The sequence below is a fragment of the Nuphar pumila genome, chromosome 10 (genome assembly GCF_984573655.1).
Source record: "Nuphar pumila chromosome 10, dmNupPumi1.hap1.1, whole genome shotgun sequence".
Classification (NCBI taxonomy): Eukaryota; Viridiplantae; Streptophyta; class Magnoliopsida; order Nymphaeales; family Nymphaeaceae; genus Nuphar; species Nuphar pumila.
The window spans coordinates 14009431-14027150 of record NC_143258.1 but is presented as its reverse complement, the minus strand read 5'-3'; the positions used below and the strand labels follow the sequence as shown (position 1 = coordinate 14027150).

The 17720-nt window shown below is 37.7% G+C and overlaps 1 protein-coding gene across 3 annotated transcripts in view; it reads left to right on the top strand.

Annotated features, from left to right (window-relative positions):
- ESP4 (HEAT repeat-containing protein) overlaps window positions 1–17720 on the top strand; it is a 249664-nt gene that overhangs the window by 15730 nt on the left and 216214 nt on the right. For all 3 annotated transcript variants that reach the window (XM_090018877.1, XM_090018878.1, XM_090018876.1), the window contains exons 3-5: window positions 3465–3557; window positions 3632–3746; window positions 3858–4026. In XM_090018877.1, the coding sequence (XP_089875003.1) occupies window positions 3465–3557; window positions 3632–3746; window positions 3858–4026 (377 nt within the window). The remainder of the gene's footprint in view (window positions 1–3464; window positions 3558–3631; window positions 3747–3857; window positions 4027–17720) is intronic.

Genomic DNA, 17720 nt, shown 5'->3' with positions numbered 1-17720 from the left:
TAAAGCTCGCTTGGTTGCAAAAGGATATAGTCAAGAATATGGTATTGATTATGAAGAAACTTTTGCTCCTGTAGCTCGTATGGTCACTGTTCGATGTCTTATAACCGTTGCCTCTATCAACAAATGGAACATCTATCAAATGGATGTGAAAAATGCCTTTTTAAATGGCGATTTAAGCGAAGAAGTCTACATGGATGCTCCTCCTGGAATGGAGACTCCTAAGGGAAAGGTGCTTCGTCTTCAGAAAGCACTCTATGGCCTAAAACAAGCTCCCAAGGCTTGGTATGATAGATTTAACTCTGTTATGATTGAGAATGGTTTTTCCTCTTGTTTTACTCACACTGCTCTATTTGTTAGAAAATCCAATGCAGGGATTGTAATTTTACTTCTGTATGTTGATGACATGCTCATCACTGGGAGTGATTCTAACGGGGTTAAAAGTATAAAATCTATCTTAACAGATAAATTTGAAATGTCTGACTTGGGTTTTTTAACTTATTTTTTGGGAATTGAAGTAGCATACTCTCTTAGAGGATATTTCTTATCTCAAACTAAGCTTGCTTCTGAGATCATTGACAGGTCAGGTATTACAGATGAGAAGCTGTGTGAAACTCCTGCGGTTGTAGGAGCAAAGATGAAAATTGATGATGGAGTTCCCCTGTTGGATCCTACACCCTACAGACAGCTTGTAGGATCTCTGATGTATCTGAGTATTACCAGATCAGATATATCCCATGCAGTCCATACTGCAAGTCAGTTTCAGCATGCGCCTACATCCGTTCACATGAGTGCCATCTTACGGGTCGTAAGATACATAAAAGGTACTCTAAATAAGGGAGTTTTTCTGTCCTCTTCCTCTGACTTAAAATTGATTGCTTATACTGACTCTGATTGGGGAGGTGATCCAAATAACCGTCACTCCACCACTGGTTTTTGTGTGTTCTTAGGAGACTCACTAATTTCGTGGAGATGCAAGAAGCAACAAAAGGTGTCGCTCTCCTCAACTGAAGCTGAATATCGTGCCATGACCACTACTACTATGGAGATTGTTTGGATTCACCAACTGCTAGAAGACATGGGGATCAAAATTGAAGGACCCACCAAGCTATGCTGCGACAACAAACTGATGTCGCTTGATTTTGCTTCACCCGCTTCTGTTCCATTCTTTGCGGATTAGATGCGCGAAGCCATGGTGTCTGGTGCGTGGTCATTCTTGCGTGGGTAAAATTGCGGGGGACGAGGCGGAGGTGGGGCGGGGACGAGGCGGGGGTGGGGACGGGGATTAGTATTTTGAGACGGGGCGGGGGTGGAGGTCCAAAGTCTCCCCCGCCACGGGGGTGGACCAGGGATGAAGGTTAAATTTTAAAGACGGGTGGGGGTGGAGACCTTGTCCCCCGCCCCGGGTCCACTGCCATCCCTACTCAAGGGGTGGCCTTGGGCCACACCACACTTTATCTACAATGACCTATAAAGGTGTAGTGGTCCTCTGATGTATTATAAATTGATTTGAATGGATTTGGAGAGTGCCCTCTTGTGAAATTATATGCGTGTCATATCTAGGGGTACATTTGGCAGTTTACTATTTGCATTGTATCATAATGTAAATATGTAGTATGTTTTGAGAATTCTTTATTTAGTTAGGGATATTAGTCATTGTTTGTTTTATTTTGTTTTTTATCCCTAGTAAAGAGGGAAGATTCCTTGTATTCATATACCTCAATTAGTAGACTTTTGTCCCTCCACTCTATCGTGCCCTACATGTATGCCTTTCACATTGACCCTATGAAGACCTCTCTCAAATAAGGCAAACTGTCCTCCCTCTCTCATCTCTTCTCTAACTCCCATCTCTCTCTCTCTCTGTCATCTAGTGTGAGTGCCACCCAATTCTCTCTTTCACCTGCTACTCTCATTTCTTCCTTACCCTTCTCAACCCCCATTCACTCCCACCACCTCATTTCCATTCTCTTTTCCTGCTTCCTACTTTTTTGATTTTTTCTCAGTTCATGTTATGTGTGTCTTGGCACACACTTTGACGATGATACCAGCCACAAACTAGTGTTTGGGTGCCTTTTGGCTTAAGAGTGCTCTGGGTAGCAGCTAGATAGGTTAGACAAAGAACCTCTCTCTTGTCCCCATTGGGTTTCGACTGAGCTTGACAACTGGGTTCATGTCGGTGGTAGAAATATTTATGATATCAAAATATTGACATTTAAGTAATAATTAAGTAGCATTTAGTCAAAATATTGACATTTTAGTAATAATTAAGTAGCATTTAGTATGTAAGTAAAGTATAAAAAAAATGCAAATTTTGTAATGTAGACGCTGACGCATCATATTTGTGAGTAAACTAGTGTCTAAAACATTTCAATGAACTAATAACTTTTATGTGTAAACTATCCAATTCCACAATCAATGTCATGAAATTAAAACTTTGCAAAATTTGTGATCTAATTATGAAAACGTCACCAAGTCTAAATTATCTAATGATAGTAACTAAACAATGCTAAAATGTTCTGCCTAAATGAAAGTTAACATGAAAGTGGGTTCATAATTCATTAAAACATAAAAACTAGAAAACATGATGGTGCATACATTGTATATGTGGACAGCTCATCATCACCATTTTAGCTGAAAGCATGTCTTCTTGAGTTAACCAGTGAGGGGGCTATCCGATTCATTCAGATGAGTCATTGAGTCAAGTCGTCTGGTTCACAAACTATTCTTTTGGGTTCTGGTATTATGCGCTTCTGGATACTGCCATACATACAAATATTACATGCTGTCTGGTGCAATTATATGTTCCTGTATGTGTACTATAAATTTTTCATTCTTTTCTTCACATTTTTAAAAGGTTTTTTGTTTGAAGTCCCAAACAAGTGCACAAATTGACACAACTGCTGTATCCCCAGAACCTTCTTTTAGAGAACACCTACTGCTTTGTTACAATTCTATATTGGGAATTGTTGCAATAAAAGGTATCCTGTTCCCAATGTAGTGTGTCTTCATATGAGAGTTAGTCTTATATAACCTGGAAATCATTTACGTGGATGTGACATGGCACTGTTCACAACATGGCATACTAAGGTATTTGCACAATCAAAAGCATGGTAGACATGCATTTTAACTCTCTGGTTGTGTTGGTCCATTTTTTTTTTCAATGGTACATTTGATTGGTGTCAAACGTATAAAAGTTAAGTAGAAGACTGTATCCTACTGTAAGATTTCCTTGTTTTTATTTTATGAAACAGCTTTCAGGATTATATAAATCTGGTCATATCATTATATTTTATGGATTTATCCTCAATTCCCGTAACCTTCCAAAACATCCATTTATTGCTTGTGGCCATGTTGCGGTATCACTATCCTGGTAACATAGATAAAAGCCATATAACTATGCATTTAAACAATATACAGACAATATACACACATGATAACATGAAAATTTTCTTTGGCATTTCTGTCAGGGTTTACATTCAGATGAACTGGACAGCTTACTTGAATCATCATGGGCTTGGATAATAAAGCTCAAGCAAGCATTATATCAAATTGCTTTTCAGGTATAAATGTTTGTGTTCACAAACTTGCATAGTTATTTATGCTGACAATCCTGATTTTTGAACATATTCACAAGCCTGGAAATGATGGCCTACAAATACTAGCTGTAAAGTTCGTCAAAGCAGTCATTCTTCTTTTTACTCCGGATTCAAGTGGCAATTCCTGCTTGTCGCCTCAAAAAGATGCTGATGGTAATACTAAAATATTTTTGTTTTCTTGGTCCTTTGACAAGAGCATATTCAAATTAGGACGAACCTACTATCTTTCTGTTTTGATATTATTTTGTTAATGACGATAACCAGAACAAATCATTGAATTCAACATATCGTGGCTGCGGAGTGGCCATCCACTGCTTACTGCATCAGATCTAGCTCTTGAGGCCAGCAGGAACTTGGGGCTATTACTTGATATGCTAAGGTCACCATCTCTGAAGACACTAAGTAACTCAATCATTGTTGTACTTATCAATAGGTATGTGCACTGATCCAAATTATGTTTTATTTTGACGTGTTACTTGGGAGCTTCTTATGAGAATGTTGTTCTTTTAGTTATTGCTAAAAGGAAACTCTTTTTTTTCTCTCCTTTAAATATTTTTATATTCTAGTTCAGATTGTCTTTCATTGTATGTTCTTTTGTGGCCTCTTGTAAGATGATTTTATTAAATGTTGCTTAAAGGAGTGTTTTTTCTACATGACAGAATGCTCAGTGTAGTATTCTTTGCACTTGGTTACTATGGGTCAAGTCGGTTATTTTCATCATATATTGTCTATTCAAAGGAGAATATGTCAAGCGGCAAATAAAGTACATATCGGAGTAATTTCTTTCCACATATGCAAGCAGTAAAAAATCCTGCAGTAGCAGGCAATCACATGGTCGAATAAACTACCCATCTGGATACTAGTGCATTGCGAACATACACACGCAGGTTTGTGCCAACATATTGACGTGCAGAAACTCACACATGGAAATATGTGCACAAGCAAATATACGCAGAACATATGTATATAAAAATCCCACAATGCACATACAGAGAGGGATACGAGGTGAGAAATCTTGAGAGTTTGTAATCGGTCGATTTTATGATGCAAATTTAGTGGTTAATTTTTCTATAGTTAAGCTATTATTTTTAGCTCTTATTGATCTAGTGTCAAGACATAAAGTGAATCATAACCAGATTGCTGATGAAGGCAACTTCTACAACAAGTACCACTAGGGCTAAAGTGAAAACGGTGTTGCTAAGTGAGCGGATGGAGCGATTGGCAGTACACATGTTGGCATTGAGAAGTAATCTATCTGATGATACAACCTCTAGTGTGAAACACCATGAATGTTCCAGTCATAAATTCAATGAGAAATCACCCTTTTTTTCAAAAACAAAGGGACACCTATTTTTCTTAAAACTTACCTTCCATTTTACCACCATCACCAACATCACTATCGCCACCATCACCACCACTATCATTACCACCATCATCACCACATCACCACATCACTACCACCACCACCACCACCACCACCTTTGTAACGACCCCAAAACTCACCTTAAATATCATGTTTTTTTAAATTTTTTTTTACAAAATTTAGAAGAAAATCTTTATATAAAAACAGAAATACATCCTACAAATTCGGGGCACATCACATATTTGGAACTCACGTTTCCACCATCAAACTAGCCATTCATTTCAAACCTTTCATGAAACAAAATAGTTCAAACTAATAAAGAAAATTTAATAAACTTCAACTTAAGTTCACAATTTCCATCCAACCCATCTTGTTTAGAAAAAGAACATCAAATAATCCATAGATACATCCTCTCCAACACTAATCTCACTATCACGCTCCTCAGTTATGTCAGAGTCTCACTACTTAGGAATATGAAACAACGGGTGAGAACCACAACTCATACGAAATCTTACATAATCCAATAGTATGGCATAAAACATAACAATCACATAACATATATAAACCAATGTATAATGCATGAGGTAACTTTTATCTTTCTTATTGATGCTTACAATCACATAACATACATAAACCACTCTGGGTATTTGTTCTTAAGCAAAAACCGAAGTACAAGCCAATTCCCATGAGTATATTTTTTTCACACAATTGTATTTTATTAACCTAGTATGTACCTGTTCCTCGGGGCAACATCAGGATACAACACCCTAGACAACCACTGCTTGGTATACCAATAATGCTTAACAGATGAAGCCCAAAAACCACACCATTCTCGGGTCTCAATGATGGCAAATGTCCGTTACTATCGTAGCTGAGAACAATGAGCAACCTATCGTGCTCTTAGAAAAAAATTTCACGGAGTTCAATGCCACCCTTTTCTCCACGACAATCATCCAAGATTCCCACCTTCTTAGAGGGTAACCAAGGAGCAAACATTATTACACTGTTTGAGTATCTCTAACGACCCCAATCCATACCCCTTGAAAATGCATTTTTTTTAAACCATTGCGGAAACAATCCCAGAAACCCAGGGCCTTTACAGTTCCACTCCTAATTGGATAAAACAACCAACCACAATAGAGCTTACAATTATCATCCATACCAAACCAAACCTTTATTGATCTAATGAGTGATAAGTCTCGAGACATGCATAAATGAAATTCAGAGTGTACTAACAACTAAATGAAATGAAAGGAAATAAAAGAAAACTGGGTCACGCTGTCCATCTGTGATTTGTCTAGCAAGTACGTGACACCCGTAACTCCTCCAGAAGCCAGTCGCTTCACTAATCACCTGCGGCTAAGAAAAACCACAAATAGAGGGGGTCAGAAATCCGAAGAATTCTGCGTACCGATCCTTTTAATGAAAATAAATGAGCATAAAGAACACAAATACGATTCTATGCAATAATTCAGAGGAATGCAATTATGACCAGGGGCGTAGCTAGGGGGGGCAGGACTGGGCTGTAGCCCAGTCCTGCCTCCCCAAACAGTTAAAAAAAATTTTTTTTTTTTTAAAAGCCCAGTCCTAGCCCTGCCCTGATTCCATATGAAATAGATTTTTATCCATTTTTTAGCCCAGCCCTTACTGCAGCAAATAGTTTGATTTGTCCATATGAAATAGATTTTTATTAATAATTGTAGCCATTTTTTATTTTATCTCAAAAAAATTTTTTCCGGGGGCGCTGCCCCCGAACCCCCGACTATCACACAAATAATTTTTTTTTCTACACCACTGTTTGCCCCCCCCCCCCCCTCACATGAATCCTAGCTACGCCCCTGATTATGACAATTACATAATTCAATTAAGCATTCATGCAATATGAAATATTTATTAAGCATGAAGAACATAAATCAATAACAGGAATCACAATGTAAGCAATATATTTAACATGCATTAGAACTTAAACATCATGCATCCACTAACATGTAACAATTAAGGAAACATATAAAAGATGCATGTCCTAATGCATAGCAGGAATATGCATGATTTATGTACAATGCATGAACACTTTATTATCTTTTATTAAAGCTTTTCTTTCCATATGCATGTCCTATTAAATGCATACAATTTAAGTTTCTCTTTTTAATTACCATTGTCCGCGGATACACCAAGCGGGTACAATTTTTCCGAGGTCAAGTTAGGTTCTCAGGGTAGCTTAACACACACTTTGTATTTTATTACTGAGTTCCAAACTTAGCCCTCGACCGAATCACCTTCAGAATATTAGAGCTCCACATCTAATGTCGGGGACACTAAGGACACTCCACGCTCACAAGTGCCACTTCTTTGGTATACCAAAATAACAGCTGTGTCAAACACACCACTCTCAGGTAAAGTGACAGACTCTCCCTAAAACTGTGACTAGGAGAAAGAAGCTCAATATCGGGTTTAGGGGTCAATGTAAAACACACAAAGTTTTTTATCCTCGTGGTCCCCCAAAACCGAACCTCAAAGATGCCCATTCTTTCTATGGGCGATCTCAGTTCATATACGTTACACTGTTCTTATTTATTATGTTTTTATTAAATGCCAATTATTAAGTTTTCCAACCCAGCATGCAAAAACAAGGGCAAAAACTCGCATCTACCCCTACGAGAGTCATCACAGGACCATCGCCTACGGAAAAACATATAACAGTGTGAACATAATGCAATAAAAATAAATATGATTTTTGTGATGCATTTGATATAATTAAAGAAAGAGCAAGCCAAAGCTCAGGGCCTACCAAACCCACGATGATTCATTACGATCATCGTTGCACCCCAAACAAAAACCATAACAACATGCCACATAATGAAATAAATCACATATCTTCCAGATGCACATTCATATAGGAAAATTTCAACCATGCTCGTGAACCAAGAATAATTAAAGCATGTTTATGTTTAGTCTACATGATAGCAACACGTGCAAGTTTTCATGTAATGCACGTATTGAACTCAATTGCATGCTTTCATTTACTATGCATAGATATGTTAATGGCATATTTTTATCTATTGCTTCCATTTGATTCACATCCATGTCAATTACATGGCTTCCTTCAATGCATTGCTTCATGGCAACTGCATCGTTTAATTCAAATAATTACATCGCATGCAAGCTTTCATTCATGACTCCCTTTTTCAACCGTGACTTCTTGTGCAACTGCATACATGCAGCATGACCTAAAATTTCAGATTCGTACATATTTGCAAAATACCCATGTAGCTAACCTTGCCTTGAATATTGCTCACACAAAACTTGTTAATCATAAGCGTTTGAAAACTTCTTTCTAGCAAGCACATAGTAAGAAACTTTATAATGGCAAGAGTCTGGAATCTTCAAAGGTAGTACATTATACACACACACACACACACACATATATATATATACATATATATATATATATACATATATATATACATATATATATATATATATATATATATATATATATATATATATATATACTCAAATTTTATCGTCTGGGCCTATAATTTAGCCTGCACCCAGCCAATTGTCAGTTGGCTGGGGTTTTCTCTCTCTTTTTTTTTTCCACAGAACTCATAGCACTCTTAAAATATATATTTTAAAGGTTTTGACCCAGCCGCCTGGGGTTACTGGCAAGCCCAGCTGACTAGGGTCAGCTGGGTCAGGTCTGACCCACGCTGCCAGGCCGACCCCAGTCTGGCCCAAGGGCCGGGCATGTCTCACCAAGCTAGGCTGGGCCTGACAGCCCATGCTCTGGGCCTGTGTGTGCTGTCAAGGTTGAACAACCACAAAAAAAATTATTTTTGTTAATATAACCCTTTTTTTTTTTAAACAAGAAACGTGACCCAGCCGACGAGTCGGCTGGGTCTGGCATACAGCCACACCCTCCCAGCCGACTCATGCCCTATTACTACACATCTTTTTTTTTCCAGGGATTCCATCCAAAAAAATAGCACAAAATCGAACCGGGGTTCGATTTCTCATCCATTTTCACAAGAGGGGACCCGTACCTCAAAAATTCTAAGCTTTGGAGCTGCCGCTATTGCGAGAAGGTTTGCCGGCCACCGATCCTCTGGTTCTGCGCGATGGAGGTTCCTGCAGCGAGTAGGAGGGTGCTTCTACCGGCCTCGACTGTTCTGACGCCGTGAAAGGGATTCTGAGAGGAAGAGAGAGAGAAACCGAGAGGTAGAGGGACAACGAGAGGTGAGGTCGGCAGAGAGAGAGAGGGAGGAGGAGAGGAGAGTAGGGGAAGAGGGAAGTAGTAGGGGCGTTAAGTAGGGGGGTCTCCCGAAAAGGGAGGAGGCAGTTACCCCCCCCCCCCCCCCCCCTCCTTCTTAGCGGCTGCACACACCCCCTCTCACCATCGGCTTGCGTAACCCTAACGCCCTCTTTATCGGCCCAACACAACGTTAGTGCTGTGTTATATTTTTTTTTTAACTGAGGTTACGCGGGGTGCGGCTTGGGTCCGGGATCCAACCGCGTGTTGGATCCACGACTTGAATGCCTAATTGGATCCGAAAAAAATAGCCTGGGGGTTGGATCCGCAGGTTGTATCCATATGGATCCAACTGTGGATTCACCAATTTTTTTGACATATATGTACGTTTAATATATAATTATTATAGTACTATATTATATATATATACATATATATAGTCCATTGTGGATCCTGGATCCTAAACACGGATCCCAGGCCCAATTTTAAAAAAAATAAGTATGATTTTACAATAAAAATAAATAGAAAAATGAGGTTATTACAGTATCTTTTACATCTTTAACTTCCATACATTCTTTCCATAAAGAACGGTTTTAGATCCACAATATTCATAATATGCACTAATGCCACATGAACTCCATCCAGCTCAAATATGAATATTATCTCATGCATCATTTGATTGGGTTCTCTCTTCGCTCAGACACAACAATGTACCCATCATGTGCTAATTGTACCATTCATCGTATGTCATGACAAAATTTAAATTTTGCTTTCAAATGATTTTCACAAGCGACCGCACCAGCATACTACCTTAATAGGCCTACATGCTGCTTGACAGTATGCCACAAACTCAACCGGTTTATCTCTTGAACCATCTCATTATACAAGCAAAACAATCCTCTAACTCCATAATGATAACATAAAAACTTACCTGACGTTAGAAATTCTGTCATAAATCGTACATACCGATTCAGGCTATGATATTTTAACTGAAGTTACTTGCATATGTTAAATACATATACTCAAAATCTCAGACCTTAATTCATTACAAATCAAGAAATAAATTTTTTGAAACACAAACTATTTTTCCAAGTCACAAATATTGTCTAATTCTGCCATTTCAAAAGAAAAATCCGTTATAAATCTTTCAGGAAGAATTAGACACAGATTTTTACTATAGGTGACTTGATATGTCAGGTTTAAACCCACAAAATTTCAAAATTTACTTCGATTCTAGTTGAGAGTTAAAAATCTCCAAACACGTACTATTTCTGTTATTTGACAGAATGTGTCCCTACAAACTACAGATTTTGGACCAACTTTCGAGAATTTTTGTCTCCAAACCATGCGAAGTCGACCTCTAAGATTTTAACCATGTGTTCTATATCTAGACTAACACATCCTAAAATCTCAGCCACAGATCTTGAGTATTTTGAGGGATATGATTTTTACAAAATACTCTATTTTTTCAGGCTTATAGTAAGGACATAATTTCTATATCGACTTGCAGATGCCATATTTCCCAATCCACAACTCATCTTAAGCTAAAATTTGATTTGAGACTACTTTCATATGTATGGAATATCCCCACCAAATTCCAGGATTTATGGGTAAGTGATTTGGGAGAACCACATTTATGTTTCTGACTGGTCAGACTAAAATAATACAAATTCTAGTTTTCCAAAAAATTCAATATAACTTCAAGAAATTCATCCAACGAAATAAAAGTATATGTGCATATTAAGAACAACATTAAAACAATTCATATCGACATTAAACATGACATATTTAACAAAAATGCATCACCTAACATAAATATAAAACCCAAATCCAACCATTTGTCAAAGGAAAACGTGTTTGGTTTCTTCTACGAATCAAAATGTTTTTTATGAAGAAAATCTGGGTTTTAAAATTTATCCAACTTAGATTCTCTGTACCTAACCCATAAAAACAAGGTTTAATCCTTGATTGACCTATGCTGAACCCCATACATGGTGAAAAATGTAAAATCCCGTACCTTAATGCGGTTTTTGTTCAGTTAAAACATTGCATATGGAAACAAAGCTCAAATCGTAACGTAGCACTCTCGAGACCTCTTTGGAACGCGAAAGAGATCGTACATCCCTTTCCCAACACAACACAAAAAAACAAGCCAAAATGCGAATACGATCGGCTAATATGGCCGGTCACCAAAAAATTGTGGAGTAAAAGGCTTACCTAGGTAGGAACAACCTCTATAATGGCTGGTTGGTCCTCTCTTCTCCCTTACTCAACGTGGTGTATGGGGAAAAGAGGGAGACCCAACCCCTTTAAATAGAGAAGGTTGAGTTTTTTCCAAAAATACTCAATCTTTTAATCTTGGTTTACCTCGTCACCTAACACTCCTTCAAATTTTTGACTATTCAAGTGGTCCCATGCTTGGACTAATCCTCTCTATTTGGGTCAATGATCCAACATAGGGTCCACTCCTAGGATCCAACGTATTATACTAACCCCTTTTTTAAATAAATTATAATCAATATAATGAACCTCTACCTTCAAATATTTCGTAATAAAAACACTTACATAAAAATTTCATTAATTCAAGAAAAAAATTTCATTAATTAAAATTTTCAGGTTTTAGAAAATGCTTAGTATTACAACCACCACCACTATCATCATCACTTGCCCTGACCACTACCATTATCATCGCATTCACTCTGTGGGTGCGGCGATGTGGCACTTTAAAAGAACTTGGGTGCAGGGGTGCGAGGAAGGTATATATATATAATTTTTAAGAGTTTTAAGTTAACACTAATGAAATAAAAACAATTATCATATCATCAATTCATCTTGCATCAATTCATAGAATAAATCAAATTAATAATCTACCATTCATCATGCATAAATTCATCATTTTCGTCCTTAAACCAAAAAAATAATTTTTTTTATTAAAATAAAATTCATAAAAAAAACTGTTCGAACTTAGAACCCGACCCAAGCTTGGGTTTGATTCTGCCGACCCCAGGCGTGGGTTCACCAGAATTGAACCCAGGCTTGCTGGGTTCGGCCCTTGGTCCCTTGCGCCAACGAGGGGAGGAGGAAGGAGGAGAAAGAAGAAGAAAGAGAGGAGGAGAAGGAAGAAGAAGAAAAAATAAAAAAGAAGAAAGAAGAAAGAAGAAGAGAGAAGAAAGAAGAAAGAAGAAAGAAGAAAGAAGAAAGAAGAAAGAAGAAAGAAGAGGAGGAGGCGAAGAAAAAAAAGAAGAAGAGAGAGAGAGAGAGAGAGAGAGAGAGAGAGAGAGAGAGAGAGAGAGAGAGAGAGAGAGAGAGAGAGACTGTCGCCGCTATCGTTGCTGTCATTGCCACCGTCGAAAGAGGAGGAGAGGAATCGTTCCCTAAACACCCGCCCCCCTGATATTTTTTTTAAAAGTGCACCAAAATGGACTCAGTTCGAATCCATTTTGGACACATATAATCCTCGGTGTGGGTTGACCGCACCCAGGGTTTATTGACCACACCCGGTGCGGCAAAACTTTAATTTTGCTGCACCGGGTGCTGCACACGCACCCGCGTTGTGTCGACGCGGGTGCCGCAGGCTCTTTGGTGAGTTCCTCTGACACAACGTGGGTGCTGCGGGCTCTTTGATGAGTTCCTGGGACTAGGTTCTTTTGTGGCCTCTTGTAAGATGATTTTGTTAAATGTTGCTTAAAGAAGTGTCTTTTCTACATGACAGAATGCTCAGTGTAGTATTCTTTGCACTTAGTTACTATGGGTTGAGTCGGTTATTTTCATCATATATAGCTGTCTATTCAAAGGACAATATGTTACACGACAAATAAAATACATATACGTGGAGTAATTTCTTTCCAAATATGCAAGAAGTCAAAAATCATGTGGTAGCAGGCAATCACATGGTCGAATAAACTACCCATCTGGATACTAGTGCATTGCGAACATACACACACAGGTTTGTGTCAACATATTGACGTGCACAAACTCACACATGGAAATCTGTGTGCAAGCAGTCATACGCAGAAAATATGCATATAAAAATCCCACAATGCACTTACAGAGAGGGATAGGAGGAGAGAAATCTTGAGGGTTGCTAATCAATCAATTTTATGATGCGAATTCAGTGGTTTCTTTTTCAATAGTGAAGCTGTTATTTTTCGCTCTTATTGATCTAGTGTCAAGACATAAAGTGAATCATAACCAGATTTCTGATGAAGGCAACTTCTACAACAAATACCACTAGGGCTAAAATGAAAAAGGCGTTGCTAAGAGAGCAGATGGAGCGATTGACAGTACACATGTTGGCATTGTGATCTTGATTTTATAAGGGAGGCATTTCTATCCGACGATACAACCTCTAGTGTGAAACACCATGAATGTTCCAGTCGTAAATTCAATGAGAAATTACCCTTTTTTTCAGAAACAAAGGGGCACCTATTTTGTTGTTTTTTTACAACTTCCTTCCATTTTACCACCACCACCACCATTACCACCATCATCACCACCTCACCGCCACCACCGCCACCACCACCACCACCACCACCACCACCACCAACGCTATCATCATCACTTGCCACAACCACTACCATTATCATCGCAATCACCAATGCGTTCCATCACCACCACCGCCACTACCACCATTACTGCCTCCATCATCATTACCACCAACATTAGTGCCCCCATCACAACCACCATTATTACCACCACCATTGCAATCTTCACTATCACCACCACCACCACCACCACCACCACCATTATGATCACCATCATTACCACTACCACCACTGTCACTGCCTCCATCACCAGTACCATCACCACCATGGTTGGCATTCTTGGTACTTGGTCTTGGATCGACCACTCTTGACTCGGTGACTCGGGCAAGTCAACTCAGTAGCTCGATCGAGTCACAAAATTTTATTTAATTTATTAAAAATAAATAAAAACATGTATTTTATATATGCAAAACTTTTTCTAAAGAGTATTTTTTTTAAAATGTGCATTTTTCATATATTACATACGTAGATAAATACATAAATGTATATGCAATATATATTATTGTCTCTCATGGTGTTAAGTACAATCTTTAATTACCTATTTAATGACACACCTACAGTTGGTAGGACTTTGTTGACTTAATTATTTGTCTGCATATTAGTCCACATTTTTTCATAGTGCTTAAACCAATTTCTAACTGTCACAATGATACGGATACGTACGTGTACGTAACTCGCGTATGCGACACAAATTCGTTAATTTTTTCAATGTATATATATATTGTGTGTGTCTTTTGAAATATATTATATTTGAAAAGTTTAAGTGATTCTCCTCAAAAAAAGAAAGTTTAAGTGATCGTGTTTTTGAAATATTTAAAAATTTAAGAGTAGCCATGGTGAGAGAGAGAGAGAGGTGCTTGTTATTGGGACCCACATATTAATTATTATTTAATTAGAAACTATCTCCAGCCCCCTTTTCCTCTCTCTCTCTCTCTCATGTTGGGACTCATGAAAAAAGAAAAAGAGTAATGACAAGACATGTTCTCACAATACGTCATCTCTCTCTCTCTCTCATTGACTGGCCAAGACTCCTTATAACAGAAGTTACAAAGCATCTTTTTTTGTTGAGACGGAAACAAAACACATTTGTAAAGGGCCACTTTTGTTTCAAAATACTTCACTTCAAAATACTTCACTTTAACATGCTGATGGAGTCTGACACGTTTTGGAGCGTGTCACTAACGTGTCGGAATTTGTGTCTCAGTGTCATAGGTGACACATGTTAAAAATAAATTTGTATTCAAATACCCGATAAGGCTATTTTTGTCTTTTATCATACAGTACAATCCACTAGGGACTGAAATGTAATTTAGCATTGTTTTAAATAAACTGCCCAATAGTCATAATAATGACTGTTGGAAGGCAGTAAAAAGAGCTGGACTGCCTCCCATGTGTTGGAGTGAGGCTCTATAAATAGAGCCTCACTCCCTTGTTATTCCTCGATGCTTTTAGAAGCATTTGAGGGTTTTCTCTAGAGTTTTTTTCCATCTTATAGGCTTGTATGCCTCTTGTGCTGTTTGGTATTTTTATCTCTTTTGAGATTGTATTTGGTCCATTAGTGACCAACCTTAAGGGAGTTTATTAAAGTCCTTTGTTGACATTATGTTTGTTTCACTATTGTTTCATTGTATCTTGTTTCATTACATGGTATTAGAGCTAGGCTCTTAAAAGAAGAAGAATCTCGTGAAGGAAGTGTTCTTCGATCATTGATCATTCTCTATCTCCTCCATTCTAAACTCAAGTATTCATTATGGAAGAAAGAGAGTCCGCCACCGTCATCACCTACAAACTCAATGAAAACAACTACTTGATGTGGGAGACGGCTATGGAGAATCATATCAAAGGAAAAAAATTGTGGAGTTTTGTTAGTGGTTCTACTAGTGAACCACAACTCAAATTGACCAAATTGACTAGAAGAGAAGGAGATCAACTCAAAGCCTTGTCCGAAGAAGAAAAAGAAAAAGCCTTGGAAGAATACCAAAATAAATTGGAAGATTGGGAGGCAAGCAATGCACAAATACTCTCATGGCTTATGAATACCATGGAGTTCAAGATCGCCGCCAATATCATCAAATTCAAGAAGGCATGTTACGCATGAAGCTTTCTAAGAAGTACCTTTATCCAAAAGGATATGGCTAGACTTTATTATCTCCAAGACAAGGTACGTAATTAAAAACAAGGAGATAAAAGTGTAAGAGATTTTTACGGTATTTTATCTCCTATTTGGGATAAATTAGCCATGTTGGAACCAAAATGAGAATGTTCGGCTATTGATATGAGAATGACCCAAATCGAAAGACAAAATCTTTTCTCCTTTCTTTATGGCCTTCGACCGGAATTTGAGCAAGATCTTCCTTACTTTATAGGACCACTTCTCCTTCTATAAGTGAGGCCCTTGCTCAAATTTGTCAAGCAGAGACAAGACTTGGAATGCATTCGGATGTGTGGGGTTCTGCTCCTGTTATGTCAAGAGATGGTTATTCGTACTATGCTACATTTATAGATGATTTTAATAGACCTACTTGGATTTACTTTCTAAAACTCAAATCCGAAGTTTTTTCATGTTTTAAAAACTTTCATAATTTAGTTAAAAATCAATTTAAAACAAATATTAAAGTCTTCCGCTCCGACTCTGGGGGAGAGTTTCTTTCAAATGAATTTCAATTATATCTAAAAAGTCATGGAATTGTGTATCAAAAATCATGCCTTAGGATACCTCAACAAAATGAGATTTCTGAAAGAAAACATTGTCATATCATTGAAAATACTAGAACTCTACTTATTTCAAAAGAAGTTCCAAAGCAATTTTGGGTTGAAGCTGCCCTAACCGCAGTCTATCTAATAAATAAAATGCCTTCTTAAACTTTGGAAAACAAGTCTCCTATTGAAAAACTCTTTAAAATTTCTCCTGATTTAAAAAGGCTAAGGGTATTTGGTTGTAAATGCTTCGTGCTTCTTGAAAAATATAGCAAACTCTCTCCTAAAGCCATAAAATGTGTCTTTCTTGGTTATGCCGATAATAAAAAAGGATATCGATGTATTGATAAAACAAATGATAAACTTATGTTTCTAGAAATGTTACCTTTCTAGAAAATGATAATGGATTTGATTTTGAAGTTCCTAAGGAAAAATCTGAGTATGCTTTCTTATTTGATTTGTTACCCAATAAAGGTATTAGTAATGATGTTGAAACCTTCAAGTCTATTAATGATTCAAGTAGTGAACCATCTCAAGATCTTCTTCAATACTCTAGACGAAATACTCGGGAGCATCAATGTGCCCTTGACAGATATAATCAACTAACAAATACTGAAGAAACTAGTGTTAGAAGGTCAGAACGAACACATAGGCCTCCAAGTAGGTTTGTCTCATACGAATCCTTCTTACCAAACTACAGGGCATGCCTTTTAGCCATTCATTCCTATCATGAACCATCCAATTATAACGAGGCCAAAAATATAAATGAATGGGTTGAAGCCATGAAAATTGAATTAGATGCATTACATAAGGCTCGCACTTGGGCAATTCAACCTCTTCCTATCGGAAAGAAGACAATAGGGTGTAGATGGGTGTTTAAAATTAAAACAAAAAGTGACGGGTCTCTTAAGAGATATAAAGCAAGACTTATTGCAAAAGGATATTCTCAAGAATACGGTATAGATTATGAAGAGACCTTTGCCCCAATAGCTCGTATGACTATAGTTAGAACTCTAGTTGCTATAGCATCCATTCGAAAATGGCCGATATATCAGTTAGATGTTAAAAATGCATTCTTGAATGGAAACTTAAATGAAGAAGTATACATGGATCCTCCCTCTGGTCTGTCTATTGAAAAAGGCATGGTCCTTCGTCTTTAAAAAGCCCTATACGAGCTTAAACAAACTCCTAAAGCATGGTACGATCGGTTCAGTGGTACGATATTAAAACTTGGATTTAAATCTTGTTACACTGACACGACTCTTTTTGTGAGA